This window comes from Salvelinus alpinus, chromosome 6, assembly GCF_045679555.1.
Source record: "Salvelinus alpinus chromosome 6, SLU_Salpinus.1, whole genome shotgun sequence".
Lineage (NCBI taxonomy): Eukaryota > Metazoa > Chordata > Actinopteri > Salmoniformes > Salmonidae > Salvelinus > Salvelinus alpinus.
In genome coordinates this window covers 1,343,726-1,368,131 of record NC_092091.1, presented here as the reverse complement: position 1 = coordinate 1,368,131, position 24,406 = coordinate 1,343,726, and the positions used below count along the sequence as shown (strand labels likewise).

At 44.9% G+C, this 24,406-nt stretch overlaps 1 protein-coding gene across 1 annotated transcript in view; it reads right to left on the bottom strand.

Moving 5' to 3' along the window:
- Nucleotides 1-24,406, bottom strand: part of LOC139577991 (anoctamin-1-like) — a 126,546-nt gene that overhangs the window by 16,230 nt on the left and 85,910 nt on the right. Inside the window, exons 17-20 of the mRNA XM_071405104.1 lie at nucleotides 15,888-16,089; nucleotides 14,770-14,881; nucleotides 3,345-3,402; nucleotides 3,156-3,256 (exon numbers count right to left, since the gene is read on the bottom strand). Coding sequence (XP_071261205.1) covers nucleotides 3,156-3,256; nucleotides 3,345-3,402; nucleotides 14,770-14,881; nucleotides 15,888-16,089 — 473 coding nt within the window. The remainder of the gene's footprint in view (nucleotides 1-3,155; nucleotides 3,257-3,344; nucleotides 3,403-14,769; nucleotides 14,882-15,887; nucleotides 16,090-24,406) is intronic.

Here is a 24,406-nt window from a genome sequence, read left to right as displayed (position 1 = left end):
CAATGTTTATGGCCTTCCTCTGTCACCGCCTGGTATAGAGGTCCTGGATGGCAGGAAGCTTGGCCCCAGTGATGTATTGGGCAGCACGCACTACCCTCTGTAGTGCCTTGCGGTCGGAGGTCGAGCAGTTGCCATACCAGGTAGTGATGCAACCAGTCAGGATGCTCTCGATGGTGCAGCTGTAGAACTTTTTGAGGATCTGAGGACCCATGCCAAATCTTTTCAGTCTTCTGAGTGGGAATAGGCTTGGCCGTGCCCTCTTCACGACTGTCTTGGTGTTTGGACGATGTTGGTTTGTTGGTGATGTGGACGCCAAGGAACTTGAAGCTCTCAACCTGCTCCACTACAGCCCCGTTGATGAGAATGGGGGCGAGCTCGGTCCTCCTTCTGTTGTCCACAATCATCTCCTTTGTCTTGATCACTTTGAAGGAGAGGTTGCTGTCCTTGCACCACACGGCCAGGTCTCTGACCTCCTCCCTATAGCCTGTCTAATCGTTGTCGGTGAACAGGCCTACCACCGTTGTGTTGTCAGCAAACTCAATGATGGAGTTGGAGTTGTGCCTGGCCATGCAGTCATGAGTGAACAGGGAGTACAGGAGGGGACTGAGCACACACCCCTGAGGGGCCCCTGTGTTGAGGATTAGTGTGATGGATGTGTTGCTACCTACCCTTACCACCTGGGGGCGGCCCATCAGGAAGTCCAGGATACAGTTGCGGAGGGAGGTGTTTATTCTCAGGGTCCTTAGCTTAGTGATGAGCTTTGAGGGCACTATGGTGTTGAACGCTGGGCTATAGTCAATGAACAGCATTCTCACGTCAGTGTTCATTTTGTCCAGGTGTGACAGGGCAGTGTGGAGTGCAATAGAGATTGCATCATCTGTGGATCTGTTGGGGCGGTATGCAAATTGGAGTGGTTCTAGAGTTTCTGGGATAATGGTGTTGATGTGAGCCATGACCAGCCTTTCAAAGCATTTCATGGCTACAGACGTGAGTGCTTAGGTTGATCTCATTTAGGCAGGTTACCTTAGTGTTCTTGGGCACAGGGACTATGGTGGTCTGCTTGAAACATGTTGATATTACAGACTCAGTCAGGGAGAGGTTGAAAATGTCAGTGAAGACACTTGCCAGTTGGTCAGCGCATTCTCGCGGTGCACGTCCTGGTAATCCGTCTGGCCCCGTGCGGCCTTGTGAATGTTGACCTGTTTAAACGTCTTACTCACATCGGCTGTGGAGAGCATGATCACACAGTCATCCGGAATAGCTGATGCTCTCATGCATGTTTCAGCGTTACTTGCCTCGAAGCGAGCATATAAGCTATTTAGCTTGCCTGGTAGGCTCGTGTCACTGGGCAGCTTTCGACTGTGCTTCCCTTTGTAGTCTGTAATAGTTTGCAAGCCCTGCCACATCCGACAAGCGTCAGAGCCAGGTATAGTACGATTCGATCTTAGTCCTGTATTGAAGCTTTGCCTGTTTGATGGTTCATCGGAGGGCATAACGGGATTTATTAAAAGCTTCTGGGTTAGAGTCCCGCTCCTTGAAAGCGGCAGCTCTACCCTTTAGATCAGTGTGGATGTTGCCTGTAACCCATTGCTTCCAGTTGGGGTGTGTACGTACGTTTTCTATAGACCGAGTCACTGGTGCTTCCTGCTTTAATTTTTGCTTGTAACCAGGAATCAGGAGGATAGAGTTATGGTCAGATTTGCCAAATGGAGGGCGAGGGAGAACTTTGTACGCATCTCTGTATGTGGAGTAAAGGAGGTCTAGCTTTTTCCCCCTCCTGGTTGCACATTTAACATGCTGATAGAAATTAGGTTAAACTGATTTAAGTTTCCCTGCATTAAAGTCCCCGGCCACTAGGAGTGCCGCCTCTTGATGAGCTTTTTCTTGTTTGCTTATGGCGGTATATACAGCTCATTGAGTGTGGTTTTAGTGCCAGAATCGGTCTGTGGTGGTATGTAGACAGCTTCAAATAGGTAGATAGTGTGGTGTACAGCTCATCATGAGATACTCTACCTTAGGCGAGCAAAACCCTGAGACTTCCTTAGATATCGTGCACCAGCTGTTGTTTACAAATATGCATAGGCCCCCGCTCCGTGTCTTACCAGAGGCTGCTGTTGTATCCTGCCAATAGTGTATAACCTGCCAGCTGTATGTTCTTAATGTCACCGTTCAGCCATTTTAAGATAGTTATGTATTTACCGATATGAGCTAGCTAACTACTAATGTTAAAATAGCTATGTAAACCATTTATAGATATGAGAAAGCTAACTATTAGTGTTAAGATAGCTGTGTAATCTATTTACCGATATGAGCTAGCTAACTACTAATGTTAAAATAGCTATGTAACCCATTTATAGATATTAGAAAGCTAACTATTAGCGTTTAGATAGCTATGTAATCTATTTACCGATATGAGCTAGCTAACTACTAATGTTAAAATAGCTATGTAACCCATTTATAGATGTGAGAAAGCTAACTATTAGCGTTTAGATAGCTGTGTAATCTATTTACAGATATGAGCTAGCTAACTACTAATGTTAAAATAGCTATGTAACCCATTTATAGATGTGAGAATGCTAACTATTAGCATTTAGATAGCTGTGTAATCTATTTACAGATATGAGCTAGCTAACTACTAATGTTAAAATAGCTATGTAACCCATTTATAGATGTGAGAAAGCTAACTATTAGCGTTTAGATAGCTGTGTAATCTATTTACAGATATGAGCTAGCTAACTACTAATGTTAAAATAGCTCTGCAACCCATTTATAGATGTGAGAAAGCTAACTATTAGCGTTTAGATAGCTGTGTAATCTATTTACAGATATGAGCTAGCTAACTACTAATGTTAAAATAGCTATGTAACCCATTTATAGATGTGAGAAAGCTAACTATTAGCGTTTAGATAGCTGTGTAATCTATTTACCGATATGAGCTAGCTAACGTTAAAGCTACCTCTCAGACTGCTCCAAACTGTAATTGACATATAAGCGATAGTACTTGTGTGTGTGTGTGTGTGTGTGTGTGTGTGTGTGTGTGTGTGTGTGTGTGTGTGTGTGTGTGTGTGTGTGTGTGTGTGTGTGTGTGTGTGTGTGTGTGTGTGTGTGTGTGTGTGTGTGTGTGTGTGTGTGTGTGTGTGTGTGTGTGTACATACGGTATAACAATCTCGAACACGTTGTTCTGGATGAGTTGTTTTCCCAACATGATCATACTAAGCTGGATACACAGCTCTATCAGACAGCCTGGTGGGGCACACTGTGGAGAAAATACGCACACACGCAAACAGCATTAGTGGGTGTGTGTTTGTGTGCACATGTGTGTGTGTGTGTTGTAATGAACCCACCTCCTCCATGCGGAAGTGGCCAAACAAGTAGACATAGTCCCCTGGAGGTCCAGCAAACCTACAGAGCAAGAGGGAGGAGGGGAGAGAGGCACATACAGTGCATTGGGAAAGCATTCAGACCCCTTGACTTTTTCCACATTTTGTTTTACGTTACAGCCTTATTCAGATGTATTTACTAAACTTTTACTCTCATTAATCTAAACACAATACCCCAAAGCTCATCACTAAGCTAAGAACCCTGGGACTAAACACCTCCCTCTGCAACTGGATCCTGGACTTCCTGACGGGCCGCCCCCAGGTGGTATGGGTAGGTATCAACACATGCGCCATGCTGATCCTCAACTCAATACTCCACAATGACAAAGCAAAAACAGGTTTTAATCACTGTAGTAGCTGTAGTAGTATCTCCAGCTGCGATGAATGCAGCCTCAGGGTGTGTGGTTTCCAGTTTACAAAGAGTCAGATAAAGTTTGTTCAGGGCCATCGATGTGTCTGCTTGGGGGGGAATATATACGGCTGTGATTATAATCGAAGAGAATTCCCTTGGTAGATAATGCGGTCGACATTTGATTGTGAGGAAGTCAGGTGAACAGAATGACTTGAGTTCCTGTATGTTGTTATGATCTCACCACGTCTCGTTAATCATAAGGCATACCCCCCCGCCCCTCTTCTTACCAGAAAGATGTTTGTTTCTGTCGGCGCGATACGTGAAGAAACCAGCTGGCTGCACTGACTCCGTTAGTGTCTCTCGAGTGATCCATGTTTCCGTGAAGCAAAGAACGTTACAGTCTCTGATGTCTCTCTGGAATGCTACCCTTGCTCGAATTTCATCAACCTTGTTGTCAAGAGACTGGACATTGGCGAGTAGTATGCTAGGGAGTGGAGCGCGATGTGCCCGTCTCCGAAGCCTGACCAGAAGACCGCTTCGTTTGCCCCTTTTAAGGCGTCATTGTTTAGGGTCGCCGGCTGGGATCCGATCCATTGTACTGGGTGGAAGGCAAAACACAGGATGCGCTTCGGGAGAGTCATATTCCTGGTCGTAATGATAGTGAGTTGAGGTTGCTCTTATATTCAGTAGTTCCTCCCGACTGTATGTAATGAAACCTAAGATTACCTGGGGTACCAATGTAAGAAATAACACGTAAAAAAACAAAATACTGCATAGTTTCCTAGGAACGCGAAGCGGCCATCTCTGTGGGCGCCGGAAGTAGTTTTGGCGATTTTAACAAGGCTAATCTGAAAACAAAACTCCCTAAATTCTATCAGCATATCGATTGTGCTACCAGGGCTGGTAGAACCCTGGATCATTGTTATTCTAACTTCCGCGACGCATATAAGGCCCTCCCCCGCCCTCCTTTCGGAAAAGCTGACCACGACTCCATTTTGTTGCTTCCAGCCTACAAACAGAAACTAAAACAAGAAGCTCCCGCGCTCAGGTCTGTTCAACGCTGGTCCGACCAATCTGATCCCACGTTTCAAGACTGCTTCGATCACGTGGATTGGGATATGTTCCGCATTGTGTCCAACAACAACATTGACAAATACGCTGATTCGGTGAGCGAGTTCATTAGAAAGTGCATTGGCGACGTAATACCCACAGCAACGATTAAAACATTCCCAAACCAGAAACCGTGGATTGATGGCAGCATTCGCGTGAAACTGAAAGCGCGAACCACTGCTTTTAACCAGGGCAAGGTGACCGGAAACATGACCGAATACAAACAGTGTAGCTATTCCCTCCGCAAGGCAATCAAACAAGCTAAGTGCCAGTATAGAGACAAAGTAGAGTCGCAATTCAACAGCTCAGACACAAGAGGTATGTGGCAGGTTCTACAGTCAATCACGGATTACAAAAAGAAAACCTGCCCCGTCGCGGACCAGGATGTCTTGCTCCCAGACAGACTAAATAACTTTTTTGCTCGCTTTGAGGACAATACAGTGCCACTGACACGGCCCGCTACCAAAACCTGCGGGCTCTCCTTCACTGCAGCCGAGGTGAGTAAAACATTTAAACGTGTTAACCCTCGCAAGGCTGCAGGCCCAGACGGCATTCCCAGCCGCGTCCTCAGAGCATGCGCAGACCAGCTGGCTGGTGTGTTTACGGACATATTCAATCAATCCTTATCCCAGTCTGCTGTTCCCACATGCTTCAAGAGGGCCACCATTGTTCCTGTTCCCAAGAAAGCTAAGGTAACTGAGCTAAACGACTACCGCCCCGTAGCACTCACTTCCGTCATCATGAAGTGCTTTGAGAGACTAGTCAAGGACCATATCACCTCCACCCTACCTGACACCCCAGACCCACTCCAATTTGCTTACCGACCCAATAGGTCCACAGACGACGCAATCGCAACCACACTGCACACTGCCCTAACCCATCTGGACAAGAGGAATACCTATGTGAGAAGGCTGTTCATCGACTACAGCTCAGCATTTAACACCATAGTACCCTCCAAACTCGTCATCAAGTTCGAGACCCTGGGTCTCGACCCCGCCATGTGCAACTGGGTACTGGACTTCCTGACGGGCCGCCCCCAGGTGGTGAGGGTAGGTAACAACATCTCCACCCCGCTGATCCTCAACACTGGGCCCCCACAAGGGTGCATTCTGAGCCCTCTCCTGTACTCCCTGTTCACCCACGACTGCGTGGCCATGCACCCCTCCAACTCAATCATCAAGTTTGCGGACGACACTACAGTGGTAGGCTTGATTACCAACAACGACGAGACGGCCTACAGGGAGGAGGTGAGGGCCCTCGGAGTGTGGTGTCAGGAAAATAACCTCATACTCAACGTCAACAAAACAAAGGAGATGATATTGGACTTCAGGAAACAGCAGAGGGAGCACCCCCATATCCACATCGACAGGACAGTAGTGGAGAGGGTAGTAAGTTTTAAGTTCCTCGGTGTACACATCACGGACAAACTTAATTGGTCCACCCACACAGACAGCGTTGTGAAGAAGGCGCAGCAGCGCCTCTTCAACCTCAGGAGGCTGAAGAAATTCGGCTTGTCACCAAAAACACTCATAAACCTCTACAGATGCACAATCGAGAGCATCCTGTCGGGCTGTATCACTGCCTGGTACGGCAACTGCTCCGCCCACAACCGTAAGGCTCTCCAGAGGGTAGTGAGGTCTGCACAACGCATCACCAGGGGCAAACTACCTGCCCTCAAGGACACCTACACCACCCGATGTCACAGGAAGGCCATAAAGATCATCAAGGACAACAACCACCCGAGCCACTGCCTGTTCACTCTGCTATCATCCAGAAGGCGAGGTCAGTACAGGTGCATCAAAGCAGGGACCGAGAGACTGAAAAACAGCTTCTATCTCAAGGCCATCAGACTGTTAAACAGCCACCACTAACATTTAGTGGCCGCTGCCAACATACTGACTCAACTCCAGCCCCTTTAATAACGGGAATTGATGGAAATTTATGTAAAAATGTATCACTAGCCACTTTAAACCTTTTATGGCTGCCATCCCTCTACCGGGATGATATGAGTACAGCGAGTGAAAGTGCAGGGTGCCAAATTCAAAAAGCAGAAATCTCATAATTAAAATAACTCAAACATAGATGTGTCTTATATCATTTTAAAGGTAATCTTGTTGTTAATCCCACCACAGTGTCCGATTTCAAATATGCTTTTCAGCGAAAGCACTACAAACGATTATGTTAGGTCACCACAAAACCACAATAAGCACAGCCATTTTTCCAGCGAAAGATAGCTTTCACAAATACTAGAAATAGAGAAAATTAATCACTAACCTTTGATTATCTTCATCAGATGACACTCATAGGACTTCATGTTACACAATACATGCATGTTTTGTTTGATTAAGTTCATATTTATATAAAAAAACTCTGAGTTTACATTGGCGCGTTAGATTCACTAGTTGCAAAAACATCAAGTGTTTTTGCATAGCCACATCGTTTCAACAGAAATACTCATCATAAATGTAGATGATAATACAAGTTATACACATGGAATTATAGATATACCTATCCTTAATGCAACCGCTGTGTCAGATTTCAAAAAAACTTTACGGAAAAATAAACCATGCAATAATCTGAGAAGGAGCTCAGAACAATAGCCAAATTAGCCGCCATGTTGGACTCAACAGAAACCAGAAAATACATGATAAATGTTTCCTTACCTTTGATGAATTCATCAGAATGCAGTCCTAGGAATCCCAGGTCCTCAAAAAATGCTTGATTTGTTCGATAATGTCCGTTATTTATGTCCAATTAGCTACTTTGGACATGTTTACCAAACGCCCAACCCAAAGTGCGTCCACTACCGTCCACTATAATGTGACAAAATGTCCAAAAGTTCCGTTACAGTCAGTAGAAACATGTCAAACGATGTACTGAATCAATCTTTAGAATGTTGTCAACATACATCTTGAATAACGTTCCAACCGGAGAATTAGATTGACTTCAGATGAGCGGTGGAACGGAGGTCCTCCTCATGTGAACGCGCATGGTGAAAGCATGGCCGGCTCGTGGCAGTGGAGACTAATTCCTGTCTCCTTCGGCCCCCCCCTTCACATTAGAGTCATCAGACAAAGTTCTATTGACTGTTGACATCTAGTGGAAGCCGTAGGAAGTGAAAACTCATCAATATCTTGCTGTGATTTCAATGGGACCTTGGTTGAAAATCTGGAACCCCCAGAAAAAATACAAACAGGAAGTGCAAATTCTCAGGATTTTGCCTGCCATGTGAGTTCTGTAATACTCACAGACATAATTCAAACAGTTTTAGAAACTTCAGAGTGTTTTCTATCCAATATGAATAATAATATGCATATATTAGCAACTGGGACTGAGGAGCAGGCCGTTTAATATGGGCACCTCTGTGCACCTTTCATCCAAGCTACTCAATACTGCCCCTTCAGCCATAAGAAGTTAAACAATGCCACTTAATATAATGTTTACATACCTTACATTACTCATCTCATATGTATATGTATATACTGTACTCTATATCATCTACTGCATCTTGCCATCTTTATGTAATACATGTATCACTAACCACTTTAAACTATGCCACTTTATGTTTATATACCCTACATTACTCATCTCATATGTATATACTGTACTCTATACCATCTACTGCATCTTGCCTATGCCGTTCTGTACCATCACTCATTCATATATCTTTATGTACATATTCTTTATCCCTTTACACTTGTGTATATAAGGTAGTAGTTGTGGAATTGTTAGGTTAGATTACTCGTTGGTTATTACTGCATTGGATCAAAGAATCACCCGCAGCAAGAGAGACATCATTGATATATACAGAGAAAAGAGTCGGCCTGAGATTTGAACCCTGTGGTACTGCCATAGAGACTGCCAGAGGTCCGGACAACAGGACCTCCGATTTGACACACTGAACTCTATCTGAGAAGTAGTTAGTGAACAAGACGAGGCAGTCATTAGAGAAACCAAGGCTATTGAGTCTGCCGATATAAAAATACGGTAATTGACAGAGTCGAAAGCCTTGACCAGGTCGATGAAGACGGCTGCACAGTACTATTTTTTATCGATGGTGGTTATGATATCGTTTTGGACCTTGAGCATGGCTGAGGTGCACCTGTGACCAGCTCGGAAACCTGATTGCATAGCGGAGAAGGTACGGTTGGATTCGAGATTGTCGGTGATCTGTTTGTTCACTTGGCTTTCAAAGACTTTAGAAAGGCAGGGCAGGATGGATATAGGTCTGTAACAGTTTGGGTCTAGAGTGTCTCCCCCTTTGAAGAGGGGGATGACCTCGGCCGCTTTCAAATCTTTAGGAATCTCAGACGATACGAAAGAGAGATTGAACAGACTAGTAATAGGGGTTGCGACGATTTGGGCAGATAATTTTAGGAAGAGAGGATCCAGATTGTCTAGCCCAGTTGATTTGTAGGGATCCAGATTTTGCAGCTCTTTCAGAACATCAGCTGTCTGAATTTGGGTGAAGGAGAAGTGGGGGGGGCTTGGGCCAGTTTCTGGGGGGGGTGCAGAACTGTTGGCCGGAGTAGGGGTTGCCAGGTGGAAAGCGTGGCCAGCCGTAAAGAAATGCTTATTGAAATTCTCGATTATCGTGGATTTATCGGAGGTTACAGTGTTTTCTAGCTTCAGTGCAGTGGGCAGCTGGGAGGAGGTGCTCTTATTCTCCATGGACTTTACAATGTCCCAAAACTTTCTGGAATTTGTGCTGCAGGATGCAAATTTCTGTTTGAAAAAGCTAGCCTTTGCTTTCCTACCTGACTGTGTATATTGGTTCCTGACTTCCCTGAAAAGTTGCATATCGCGGGGACTATTCGAAGCTAGTGCAGTGTGCCGCAGGATGTTTTTGTGCTGGTCGAGGGCAGTCAAGTCTGGAGTGAACCAAGGGCTATATCTATTCTTAGTTCATTTTTGGAATGGGGCATGCTTATTTAAGATGGTGAGGAAAGCACTTTTAAAGAATAACCAGGCATCCTCTACTGACGGAATGAGGTCAATATCCTTCCAGGATACCTGGGCCAGGTCGATTAGAAAGGCCTGCTTGCTGAAGTGTTTTAGGGAGAAATTGACAGTGATGAGGGGTGGTTGTTTGACCCATTACGGACGCAGGCATCGAGGAAGTGATCACTGAGATCCTGGTTGAAGACAGCAGAGGTGTATTTGAAGGGCAGGTTGGTCAGGATGATATCTATGAGGGTGCCCGTGTTTACGGATTTAGGGTTGTACTTGGTAGGTTCCTTGATAATTTGTGTGAGATTGAGGGCATCTAGTTTAGATTGTAGGATGGCCAGCATATCCCAGTTTAGGTCACCTAACAGTACAAACTCTGAAGATAAATGGGGGGCAATTAATTCACATATGGTGTCCAGGGCACAGTTGGGGCTGAGGGGGATCTATAATAAGCGGCAACAGTGAGACATATTTCTGGAAAGGTGGATTTTTAAAAGTAGAAGCTCAAACTGTTTGGGCACAGACCTGGACAGCATGACAGAATTCTGCAGGCTAACTCCACCCCCTTTGGCAGTTCTATTTTGGCAGAAAATGTTATAGTTGGGGATGGAAATGTAAAATGGTGGGCGAGAGCTTTGTTCGCGTCTCTGTGTGTGGAGTAAAGGTGATCTAGAATTGTTTTCTCTCTGGTTGCACATTTAACATGTTGATAGAAATTTGGTAGAACTGATTTAAGTTTCCCTGTATTAAAGTCTCCGGCCACTAGGAGAGGCGCCTCTGGGTGAGTGGTTTCCTGTTTGCTTATCTCCTTATACATCTGACCGAGTGCGGTCTTAGTGCCAGCATCTGTCTGTGGTGGTAAATAAACAGCCACGAAAAGTATAGCTGAAAACTCTCTAGGCAAGTAGTGTGGCCTGCAATTTATCACAATATACTCTTCTTCAGGCGAGCAAAATCGAGAGACTTCCTTAGATTCCGTGCACCAGCTGTTGTTTACAAATATGCACAGACTGCCCCCCCCCCCCCCTCGTCTTACCGGAGTGTGCTGTTCTATCTTGCCGGTGCAGCGTGTATCCCGCTAGCTGAATATCCATGTCGTCATTCAGCCACGATTCCGTGAAACATAGGATATTCGTTTTTGATGTCCCGTTGGTAGGATATTTGTGATCGTCTAATTTATTGTCCAATGATTGCACGTTGGCGAGTAGTATTGACAGTAACGGTAGCTTTCCCAGTCGCCTTCTCTGGGTCCCGTCGCTTCCTCTTGCAAATAATGGGGATGTCGGCCCTGTGGGGTGTTTGGAGAATGTCTTGTGCGTCGTCCTTGTTGTAGAAAAAAGATTTGTCTTATCCGAGGTGAGTGATCGCTGTCTTGATATCCAGAAGCTCATTTTTGCCGTAAGATACAGTTGTAGAAACATTGTGTACAAAATAAGTTGCGAAAAAAAACACATAATAGCACAATTTGTTGGGTGCTCTTAAAACTGCTGCCATTTCTTCCGGCGCCATTTTATAAGCTGTGTAGCCGAGTGATCATAGGGTCAGAAAAGCAGCAATAGGTGAGTCAGGGTGCCATTCGGTAGTCACTACTATGCTAGGCGAGCAGGGGAGACAGCGTTCAGAAAAGCTAGCGGGCCGGGGCTAGTAGATGGGTCTTTGGCAAACATCATTTCAGAATAGCCTGTTGAGACCACATCGGGCAATCACGTCGGCAGTCCAGTCGTGATGGATCGGCGGGGCTCCGTGTCAACAATAAAGGGTCCAGGCCAATTGGCAAAGGAGGTCATTTAGCCCTAGAATTAGCTGGTATATGGGCCTAGCTCGAGGCTAGCTCAATGCAAGCAGGTGCTTGCTTTGGAACAGGGGTGTTAGCTAACAGTAGCCACTCGTTTTCAGCTTGCTAGCTGCGATGATCCGGTGTAATGATCCAGAGCGGCAGAAATCTGGTGATATGGTAGAGAGAAGCAGTCCGATAGTCTCTGGGTTGATATCGAGCTGTGCAGACTGGCAGGTGTTGTCCGATCTAAGGCTGGCTGATGACGTGGAAAAAGGCGAAGACCGCTAGCCTAGGCTAACAAAGGCTAGTTAGCTGGCTAGCTCCTGATGGAAGTTCCAGTTATAAGGAATAAAAATAGCAGATCCGTACCACATTGGGTGAGGCGGGTTGCAGGAAAGTATATTTAGTTTGTAGATAGAAAGTGAGATTAAGATATATATGAAAAAGACTGGCTATATAGACGGGATAAGACACAGGATAAGACAAAAGACAGATACACACGTCCTACTGCAACGCCATCTTGGATTTTTCAATGAATGTCTGTTTCTAGAGAGATATTGATTTCATGAACCTTGTTTCTTAGACTACATATGCTAATATGTTAATATGGGCTATTTTTAGGACTTTCCTGGGATGCTTGATCTATTTTATTGATTTACTGGAAGCTTATCAGAAGTAGACATGACAATGTTATTTATGTTTCAGCTGATGGGTGAGAACGAGAAAGTTCCAATTTGCGTTTTCCCCAAAAGTCTGTGCAGAATTGAAATTTGCTTGCTAAGGAAAGCCACCTCATTCCTGTAATCCTCTGTAAGCAAACAATTGCCACATTGGAACTGCAGATTGTCAATATTGTCCCGGACAAGAGCGCAATAAACACAGCTTCTACAGTGCTGGAAAAGTTTGTTAGCTATTCCAGGTCGAAGCGGGATCCATTGCAACATAGCTGGCTAACTGGCTAGTTGGTAGCAGGTTTTGACAAACACTTATGAACAAAATAAAAATAAAGCAAAAAAACTTCTGAAACAACAGACTGAAACAAAAAGGTTGAGGTGCAGGAGGTATCTGAGTTCGTGCCTTATGACTGCGAATGCCCCTGGGATAATGTACATTTGCTGCAGAATTATGACAACTCAGCAACACAATGGTAGGGATTATCTGAGATAGGCTTTGGTCATTGATAAGTCATTGTCTGAACGTGGCCTTAAAATGTGTGGACAGAGTCCAGGAGTCAAGATGATTTGGATGGACTCCACTCCTGTAGAGCATCTTCTGTTTCTTGGTGTCAAAGTTATCTATAAAAGTGATTCCAACAGAGCTACAGTAATCTTTTAGCCAGGTGCCTAATGCCAGTAGCCTGCTGAATCTTTCACTCCCATGGCACATCGATGGTACCGGACCTGAAATAATTGGTCGCTTTTTGGAATCTTTCAGAGCTAGAATTAGTTCTTTAAAATTAATTTTCAGGAGTTCCGTGCTAGTTAATGTTGTTTGACCCCACATGGACTACAACAGTGTCAGCACCCGGCATCTGTCGTAGAATGGCCTTGTAATGTCCTGTACTCGTGTTCCAGGATAGCACAGGGTTTTTGCCCCGGAACCAAAATGTTTCTTACATAGAGCTGCCTATGACGACAACTGGTGCAATGGCTGAGAAGGTCTTGCCGTTCTTTCGCCTTGAGTGGTTTCGCAAACCCCCCAAGGACCAAAGGGCGGTGGGGACTGATGGACCCTAACCAGCTGTGGTATCCATTGTGGATGATGATGAATGGGTCGGAGTCTTAGACAGCCTCACAGTCCGATGAGAGGGAGCTCTGAGGATCTGAACCCAAGGTAGAAGCCACCGGAGAGGGAGACAAAATAGAGGACGAAGGCGCAGGTACTTCTGGATCCGATCTCAAATCATAAGCCTCCAGGGAAGGCGGCGCCGTAACATCTGGAACCAGGGCATCGAAGCTTTTTCTAGTCTGTGTCCGGTCCGGGCTCACCTTCGCCAAGGAGTCCCCCATTGCCAGAGGTCTCTGTTTTTAACTTCCACGGTGACATGTCTCCATGGCTGGTTGGTAGGATTCAGAACAGGAACATCCACTTCGTCATCCAGGAGCATCCTGCTAACTCCATTATCCAGGGAAGGGGAAGACCCCTTCTGGGAGGGATCCCTGCAGAGTAACGGCCAGTCGGCTGTAGAGAGCTGACACAGCGGAGACACTTCCACCAGGCCAGAGCGGCGTCCGGCTACTGGGGTAGAAGACAAAGAAGTAGACGGGTGTGGATTCTCCAGTAGCTTGTGTACGTTCGCTACTTGTTTGCTAAAAGTAGCCACTTGCACCTGTAGCTCTCTGCAAGCAAATAGTTGCTACATTGGAAGTCCTTGCAGACCACATTGTCCCGGATAAACCAAACACAGAATTAATTAAACATTTTGTGAAATTCACGTTGTGATAAATGAATGGCGGAGTATTGTAATTCAGGCTAGCAAACCGTGTTTCATCAACAACACACTCACATTGGGGAGCGTGTCGCATGTGTTGCAGTGATGATATTACAACCAGATAGTTAACATTTATTTAACAATCCTTTGACAATGGCACGAAGTTGTCAATCATTTTAGTGGAGCTGGGGGTCTCCTTGCCCCGAGAAGGAAAATTGATTGCTCTGCACCTTGTGATGTTTTATTGATAACGACCTGTAGACACCGGCTGGAACACGATTTTAACCAATCAGCATCCAGGATTAGACCCACCCGTTGTATAAAAGTCATTACATTGCTCTCTTTTCATTCATAAAGCTCTTTTGCAAAAACTCCCTCTGTACCTAACATCATGAATAACCTTTACACGTAGGAGTTACCACACCCGGTCTCAGGGATGGCTAACTCTGGAAATGACGTGGGTCTCTACAGAGTTAAGTAAAATGCAATAAAACTAAAATCTGATTTACCTGTGGAATAATCTCCAAAAGTCTAAAAAAATATATGATTTGGTGCCTATAGAGCAATTCAGATTAATGATTGAGGACCTTTATACTGAAACGTGGGTTTCTTTTCTATGATTGTGTATGTGTATCTCTGTTTGGCTTTTCCTAGTGAATTGGTGTGTATAATGTATTTGGTATTGTGGTGCAGGGCTCATTTGGGAAGGAGACCTTGGTCTCAGCATGACTCCCTGTCAATAGAAAGGTTCAATAAAACACACCCTCACCTGCCCTTGAAGAAAGCCACATAGAAGACGGGAGCAAAGGTGTTCATGGACTTCAACAGAAACGATTTCAGAATCAGACGCTCCTCAAACTCCGCTTCCGTCTTAGGAACCTCTGACAGACAAGACAAGCAGCCAATCACATTATTAGACAGACAGGAAATCAGCCAATCATATCATCAGACGTAATCAGAAGTGTGTGTTAAACAGTTCAGTGAGCCAGACAGTGATAGGGTGAGGGTTAGTGTTAGGGTCAGGGTTAGGGTCAGGGTTAGTGTTTGGGTGAGGGTTAGTGTGAGGATCAGGGTTAAGGTGAGGGTTAAGGTGAGGGTGAGGGTTAGTGTTAGGGTGAGGGTTAGTGTGAGGGTGAGGGTTAGCGTGAGGGTGAGGGTTAAGGTGAGGGTGAGGGTTAAGGTGAGGGTTAATGTGAGGGTTAAGGTGAGGGTGAGGGTTAAGGTTAGTGTTAAGGTGAGGGTTAAGGTGAGGGTTAGTGTGAGGGTTAGTGTTAAGGTGAGGGTTAGTGTGAGGGTTAGTGTTAAGGTGAGAGTTAGTGTGAGGGTTAGTGTTAAGGTGAGGGTTAAGGTGAGGGTTAATGTGAGGGTTAATGTGAGGGTTAATGTGAGGGTTAATGTGAGGGTTAAGGTGAGGGTTAAGGTGAGGGTTAGTGTTAGGGTGGGGGTTAGTGTTAAGGTCAGGGTTAGTGTTAGGATGAGGGTTAAGGTGAGGGTGAGGGTTAGTGTTAGGGTGAGGGTTAAGGTGAGGGTGAGGGTTAGTGTTAGGGTGAGGGTAAAGGTGAGGGTTAGCGTGAGGCTGAGGGTTAGTGTTTAGGTGAGGGTTAAGGTGAGGGTTAGTGTTAGGGTGAGGGTTAAGGTGAGGGTTAGTGATAGGGTGAGGGTTAGTGTTAGGTGGAGGGTTAGTGTTAGGGTGAGGGTTAGTGTTAGGGTGAGGGTTAGTGTTAGGGTTAAGATGAGGGTTAAGGTGAGGGTGAGGGTTAGTGTTAGGGTCAGTGTTAGTGTTACCCAGTTCAGTGAGCCAGACAGTGATAGGGTCAGTGTTAGGGTCAGTGTTAGTGTTACCCAGTTTAGTGAGCCAGACAGCGATAGGGTCATTGTTAGTGTTACCCAGTTTAGTGAGCCAGACAGCGATAGCTCCGTAGATCTCATCCAGTATCAATACAACCAGCAGGTTGATGATGATGGCGGTGGTGGTGACGGTCATCCTAACAGAGGCCTTGGCCTCAGGGTCTGGGTTCATGGACCAGATAGACAGCATGGTGATACGATACAGGATCACTCCAAACACTGCGGAAAACGTTACCCCCATCTAACACACAAACACACATACAGTAAATAATCAACCAAAATACAGGATAGAGTGATATATAGCTAGCTATTGTAATTAGCCTGTATAAGCATTGTTCGCCATCTAATCAAATTAAACTTTATTTGTCAAATGCGCCGAATACAACAAGTATAGACCCTTTATTTAACCAGGTAGGCTAGTTGAGAACAAGTTATCATTTGCAACTGCGACCTGGCCAAGATAAAGCGAAACAGTTCGACACATACAACAGAGTTACACATGGAATAAACAAACATACAATCAATAATACAGTAGAAAAATCTATAAACAGCATGTGCAAATGAGGTAGGATAAGAGAGGTAAGGCAATAAATAGGCTATGGTGGCAAATTAATTACAATATAGCAATTAAACACTGGAATGGTAGGATGTGCAGAAGATTAATGTGCAAGTAGAGATACTGGGGTGCAAAGGAGCAAGATAAATAAATACAGTATGGGGATGAGGTAGATTGGATGGGCTATTTACAGATGGGCTATGTACAGGTGCAGTGATCTGTGAGCTGGTCTGACAACTGGTGCTTAAAGCTAGTGAGGGAGGTAAGAGTCTCCAGCTTCAGTGATTTTTGCAGTTCGTTCCAGTCATTGGCAGCAGAGAACTGGAAGGAGAGGTGGCCAAAGGAAGAATTGGCTTTGGGGGTGACCAGTGAGATATACCTGCTGGAGCGCGTTACGGGTGGGTGTTGCTATGGTGACCAGTGAGCTGAGATAAGGCGGGGCTTTACCTAGCAGAGACTTGTAGATGACACCTTACTGTGAAATGCTTACTTACAAGCCCTTAACCATCAGTGCAGTTCAAGAAGAGTTAAGAAAATATTTACCAAATAAACTAAAGTAAAAAATTATATAAATTAACACAATAACATAACAATAACGAGACAATATACAGGTTAGTGTTAGGGTCAGGGTTAGTGTTAGTGTTAGGGTTAGGGTCAGGGTTAGGGTGTGGGTTAGTGTTAAGGTCAGGGTTAGTGCTAATGTGAGGATGTGTTACACAACTCAGTGAGCCAGGGTTAAAACAAATGGGGGTGGGGAGGGGGGTAAATGTAATAGTCCGGCGGGCATCTGATTAATTGTTCAGCAATCTTATGGCTTGGGGGTAGAAGCTGTTGAGGAGCCTTTTGGTCTTAGACTTGAAGCTCCGGTACTGCTTGCCGTGTGGTAGCAGAGAGAACAGTCTATGACTTGGGTGACTGGAGTCTGACAACTTTAGGGGCTTTCCTCTCACACCACCTATTATATAGTTCCTGGATTGCAGGAAGCTTGGCCCCGGTGATGTACTGGGCCGTGCGCACTACCCTCTGTAGGGCCTTACGGTCAGATGCCGAGCAGTCGCCATACCAGGCGGTGATGCAACCGGTCAGGATGCTCTCGATGGTGCAGCTACTTCTGAGGATCTGGGGACCCATGCCAAATCTTTTCCGTCTCATGAGGGGCAAAAGGTTTTGTCATGCCCTCTTCACAACTGTCTTGATGTGTTTGGACCATGATAGTTTGTTGATGATGTGGACACCAATGAATTTGAAACTCTTGACCTGCTCCACTACAGCCCCATTGATGTTAATGGGGGCCTGTTCGGCCCACCTTTTCCTGTCATCCACGATCAGCTCCTTTGTCTTGCTCACATTGAGGGAGAGTTTGTTGTCCTGGCACCACACTGCCAGTTCTCTGACCTCCTCCCTATAGGCTGTCTCATCATTGTCGGTGATCAGGCCTACCACTGTTGTGTTGTCAGCAAACTTGGTGTTGGAGTCGTGTTTGGCCACGCAGTCGTGGGTGAACAGGGGGTACAAGAGGGGACAAAGTACACACCCCTGAGGGGCCCCAGTGTTGAGGATCAGTGTGGCAGATGTGTTATTGCCTACCCTTACCACCTGGGGGTGGCCTCTCAGGAAGTCCAGGATCCAGTTGCAGAGAGAGGTGTTTAGTTCCAGGGTCCTTAGCTTAGTGATGGCAGATGGTGTTGAACGCTGAGCTGTAGTCAATGAAGAGCATTCTCACATAGGTGTTCCTTATGCCGCGGTATGCAAATTGGAGTGGATCTAGGGTATGCGGGAGGATGCTGTTGATGTGAGCCATGACCAGCCTTTCAAAGCACTTCATGGCTACTGACGTGAGTGCTATGGGGCGGTAATCATTTAGGCAGGTTACCTTCGCTTCATTGGGCACAGGGACTATGGTGGTCTGCTTGAAACATGTAGGTATTACAGACTCAGTCAGGCAAAGGTTGAAAATGTCAGTGAAGACACATGCCAGTTGGTCCACGCATGTTTTGAGTACACCTCCTCGTAATCCATCAGGCCCCGCGGCTTTGTGAATGACCTGTTTAACTTCTCTAGGGTAGGGGGCATTATTCTGAATTTTGGATGAAATGCATGCCCAAATTAAACTGCCTGCATCTCGGGCCCAGAATATATGATATGCATATACCTGGTAGATTTGGATAGAAGACACTAAAGTTTCCAAAACTGTTAAAATAGTGTCTGTGAGTATAACAGAACTGATTTGGCAGGTGAAAACCTGAGAAAAATCCATTCAGGAAGTAGTTTTATTTTTGGTTTTGTAGTTTTCTTTTCAATGCCAATACAGTATCCATTGATTTAGGACAGTTTCTATGCCTTCCACTAGATATCAACAGTCTTCAGAAATTGTTTCAGGCTTGTATTCTGAAAAATGAAGAAGTAAGAGCAGTCTGAATGAGTGGACCGTAAAGTGTCCCAGATCTTTTTCATGCGCGAGACCGAGAGAGTGCGTTTCTCGTTTACCTTTAAAATTGACGACGTTATTGTCCGGTTGAAATATTATCGATTATTGAGGCTAAAAACAATCTGAGGTTTGAATATAAACATCGTTTGACATGTTTCTATGAATTTTACGGATACGATTTGGATTTTTTTGTCTTCCTGTTTTGACTGCGTTTGAGCCTGTGGATTACTGAAGAAAACGCGCAAACAAAACAGGAAGACAAAAAAAATCCAAATTGGGTATAAAGAGACTTTAGGGTATAAAGAGACTTTATCGAACAAATTGAACATTTATTGAGTAAATGAATGTCTGCTGAGTGCAACCATATGAAGATCATCAAAGGTAAGGGATTAATTTGATCTCTTCTAAATTGTGTAACTGTTCTACCTGGCTGGCTACTGTTTGTAATGATTTGTCTAGTGGGCTATGTTCTCAAATAATCGTAAGGTATGCTTTCGCCGTAAAGCATTTTTTAAATCTGACACCGTGGTTGGATTCACAAGCAGTTAATCTTTAAACCTATGTAAAATATGTTTTGTTTTCTGAATTTTTATAATGAGTATTTCTGTATTTGAATTTGGCGCCCAGCAGTTTCACTGGCTGTTGAAGAGGTGGGACGCTACCGTCTCACGTGCCCAAGAGAGGTTAAAGGTCTTGCTCACATCGGCTGAGGAGAGTGTTATCGCAGAGTCATCCAGAACAGCTGGTGCTCTCCTGCATGCTTCAGTGTTGCTTGCCTCGAAGTGAGCATAAAAGGCATTTAAGCTCATCTTGAAGGCTCACGTCACTGGGCAGCTCGCGTCAGGGTTTCCCTTTCTTGTCCGTAATAGTTTTCAAGTCCTGCCACATCCGAGGAGCATCAGAGCCGGTGTAGTAGGATTCAATCTTAATCCTGTATTGACGCTTTCCTTGTTTGATGGTTCGTCGGAGGGCATAGCTGGATTTCTTATAGGCGTCTAGATTAGTGTCCCTCTCATTGAAAGCAGCAGCTCTAGCCTTTAGCTTGATGCGGATGTTGCCTGTAATCCATGGCTTCTGGTTGGGATATGTACTTACGGTCATTTTGGGGACGACGTCATCGATGCACTTATTGATGAAGCTTGTGATTGAGGTGGTATGCTATTCAATGCCATTGGATGAATCCCAGAACACATTCCAGTCTGCGCTAGCAAAACAGTCCTGTAGTGTAGCATCCGCATCATCTGACCAGTTCCGTATTGAGCGAGTCACTGGTACTGGTACTTCCTGCTTTAGTTTTTGCTTGTAAGCAAAATTCAGGAGGATAGAATTATGGTCAGATTTGCCAAAGGGAGGGGAGGGGAGAGCTTTGTGCTCATCTCTGTGTGGAGTAAAGGTGGTCTAGAGTTTTTTTCCCCTCTGGTTGCACATGTGACATGCTGGTAAAATTTTGGTAAAACTGATTTAAGTTTGCCTGCATTAAAGTCCCCGGCCACTAAGAGCACCACTTCTGGGTGAGCATTTTCTTGTTTGCTTATGGCCTTATAGAGTTGGTTGAGTGCGGTCTTAGTTCCAGCATCGGTCTGTGGTGGTAAATAGACGGCTAGGAATAATATAGATGAGAACTCTCTCGGCAGATAGTGTGGTCTACAGCTTATCATAAGTTACTCTACCTCAGGCAAGCAATACCTAAAGACTTCTTTAATATTAGACGTCGCGCACCAGCTGTTATTGACAAAAACACACCCCCACCCCTCGTCTTACCAGACGTATCTTCCCTGTTCTCTCTTTCTCATCTGACTCTTTAAAGGAAAGGCTTCTTCCAGATCGTGGTGAGTAACCCCAGTTCTGATGTCCAGAAGTTATTTTCGGTCATAAGAGACGGTAGCAGCAACATTATGTACAAAATAAGTTTCAAAAATAATTGACAAACAACGCAAAAAAATGAACAAAATAGCACAATTCGTTATGGGCATGTAAAACGTCAACCATCCTCTTCGGCGCCATCTCATCATTACTAACTTGTATTAGCATTGTTAGCTATCTAGCTATCGTTACTAGCTTTTATTTGCATTATTAACTAGCTAGCTATCATTACTAGTCTGTATTAGCATTGTTAGATAGCTAGCCATCGTTACTAACTTGTATTAGCAAATGTCCTGTGGTATTCATGGGAAATGTGAACCAGAAAGTACCACAAAAATCCATGATTGAGTCTAAGTTTTTCAATGAAGAGATTGAGATAAAACTGTCCAGTTTGAGTGTTTGTTGCAGCTTGTTCCAGTCGCTAGCTGCAGCGAACGATCCAGGGATGTGTCTGCTTTGGGGACCTTTATCAGAATGTGACTGGCAGAACGGGTGCTGTATGTGGAGAATGAGGGCTGCAGTAGATATCTCAGATTGGGGGGAGTGAGGCCTAAGAGGGTTTTATAAATAAGCATCAACCAGTGGGTCTTGCGACGGGTATACAGAGATTACCAGTTTACAGAGGAGTATAAAGTGCAGTGATGTGTCCTATAAGGAGCATTGGTGGCAAATCTGATGGCCAAATGGTAAAGTACATCTAGCCGTTCGAGAGCACACTTACCTGCCGATCTATAAATTATGTCTCCGTAATTTAGCATGGGGAGGATGGTCATTTGAATCAGGGTTAGTTTGGCAGCTGGGGTGAAAGAGGAGCGATTACGATAGAGGAAACCAAGTCTAGATTTAACTTAACCCTGCAGCTTTGATATGTGCTGAGAGGAGGACAGTGTACTGTCTAGCCATACTCTCAAGTACTTGTATGAGGTGAATACGTCAAACTCTAAACCCTCAGAGGTAGTAATTACACCTGTGGGGAGAGGGGCATTGTTCTTACCAAACCACATGACCTTTGTTTTGGAGGTGTCAGAACAATGTTAAGGGTAGAGAAAGCTTGTTGGACACTACGAAAGTTTTGTTATAGAGCATTTAACACAGAATCCGGGGAGGGGCCAGCTGAGTATACGACTGTATCATCTGCATATAAATGGAAGAGAGAGCTTCCTACTGCCTGAGCTATGTTGTTGATGTAAATTGAGAAGAGCGTGGGGCCTAGGATTGAGCCTTGGGGCACTCCCTTGGTGACAGGCAGTGGCTGAGACAGCAGATTTTCTGACTTTATACACTGCACTCTTCGAGAGAGGTAGTTAGCAAACCAGGCCAAAGACCCCTCAGAGACACCAATACTCCTTAGCCGGCCCACAAGAATGGAATGGTCTACCGTATCAAAAGCTTTGGCCAAGTCAATAAAAATAGCAGCACAACATTGATTAGAATCAAGGGCAATGGTGACATCATTGAGGACCTTTAAGGTTGCAGTGACACATCCATAACCTGAGCGGAAACCAGATACATATCAGAGAGAATATTATAGACATCAAGAAAGACAGTGGGTTGATTATTGACATGTTTTTCCAACACGTTTGATAAACAGGGCAAAATAGAAATAGGCCTATAACAGTTAGGATCAGCTTGATCTCCCCCTTTAAATAAAGGACAGACCGTGACTGCCTTCCAAGCAATGGGAACCTCCCCAGAAAGGAGAGACAGGTTAAAAAGGTCAGAGATAGGCTTGGTGATGATAGGGGCAGCAAGTTTCAGGAGCTCCTCTAGCACCTCAGACTCAGTGACTGCCTGCAGGGAGAAACTTTGTAGCGGGGCAGGGGAAAAAGAGGGCGAAGCATCGGGGATAGTCACATTACAAGGGGTGGGAGATGAGAAAATGTTGGACGGGCAAGGAGGGATGGCTGAGTCAAATAGGAATCCTGATTAAAGAGGTCAGCCATGTGCTTCTTGTCAGTAACAACCACATTATCAACATTAAGGAACATGGGCAGCTGTGAGGAGGGTTTATTCTCCAGGTCTTTAACTATTAGACCCACATATAGAGAAATTCTCCTTTAAGTAACTAACTTTGGCCTTCCAGAAAGCCTGAGTGCACTTATTTCTCATTTGCCTGAACGAGAGCCAGTCAGCCTGAGTATGCGTGTGCCGAGCCTTTCGCCAAATGGAATTCTTGAGGTGGAGTCACTCTACCAGATCACGGTCGAACCAGAGGCTAAACCTGTTTTTAATTCAAATTTTCTTTATGGAGGCGTGTTTGTCAACAATACCACTGAAAATATCAAGAAAATATCAAAAAAGAAGGTCCAAGCTGATTCTATACCATTTTACAGAGCCCAGTTCATGAAGGAAGACTTGCTCATTAAAGTTTTGTAGCAAGTGTCCATGACAAATTAGGACAGGTCGTTTCACTGAGCAGCCATTACAAACACAGGCTGTAAAACAGTGATCACTAAGTTCATTACAGAAACACCAGACTGATACCTATCAGGATTATTTGTGAGGAGAACATCGAGGAGAGTAGCCTGTTCTGCGTGTTTGGAGTCATACCTTCTGGGATTGGTAATAATCTGAGAAAGATTTAGGGAGTCCCATTGCTTTAAGACTTGATCAGGTGGTTTAATCATGCCCCAGTTTAGGTCACCTAGCAGGACAAATTCAGACTTAGTGTAAGGGGCCAGGAGAGAGCTTAGGGCAGGTGGGGTACAGACTGGTGCTGATGGAGGACGATAGCACCCAGCAACAGTCACCAAAAGCTATTTGAAAGTTTAATGCTTAAAACCAGCAAATCAAATCGTTTGGGGACAGACTTGGTGGAGACAACTGAGCACTGAAGGTGATCCTTGGTAAAGATTGCCACTCCCACACCTTTGGAAGATCTGTCTTGCCGAAAAAGGTTATAACCAGAAAGGTTAACATCAGTATTCAAAACACTCTTCCTTAACCAGGTCTCAGTAATGACCAACACATCTGGATTGGAGCTGTGAACCCACACTTTCAATTGATCCATTTTAGGTAATACTCTTCTAGTGTTAATCTGGAGAAAACCCAGGCTTTTACGGGAGCAGAAATCAGTGATATCAGAGCACAAGTCAGAATTGGGACTAGCAACAGTAGATGGGCCAGGGGTGTACATGCACATTTCCAGATATCATCAACAGTGTCACGATCGTGTGGAAGAGATTCGGACCAAAACGCAGCATGAGGAAAATAAGCCATCTTCTTTTAATAAATGACCGAAGATGAACATGAAACGAAAACACTATACAAACAAACAAAACAACAAATGATCGTGAAGCTAAATAACGCAAGTGCACAGACAAGCAACAAACGTTTAAACAAGACAACTACCCACAAAAGCCTACTGCCTATGGCTACCTTAAATATGGCTCCCAATCAGAGACAAATGAATGACAGCTGTCTCTGATTGAGACCCAATCTAGGCAGCCATAGACATAACTAGACAACCTCACAATTATCTATCCCATACACAATACAACACCCATAGACTAAACAAAACACACACAACATACAATGCCCACCCCAACTCACGCCCTGACCAACTAAACATAATCAAAATAACATAAAAATAGGTCAGGAACGTGACATAACCCCCCCCTCAAGGTGCGTACTCCGAACGCACCACCAAAAGTCTAGGGGAGGGTCTGGGTGGGCATCTGTCCACGGTGGTGGCTCAGGCTGAGGGCGAGG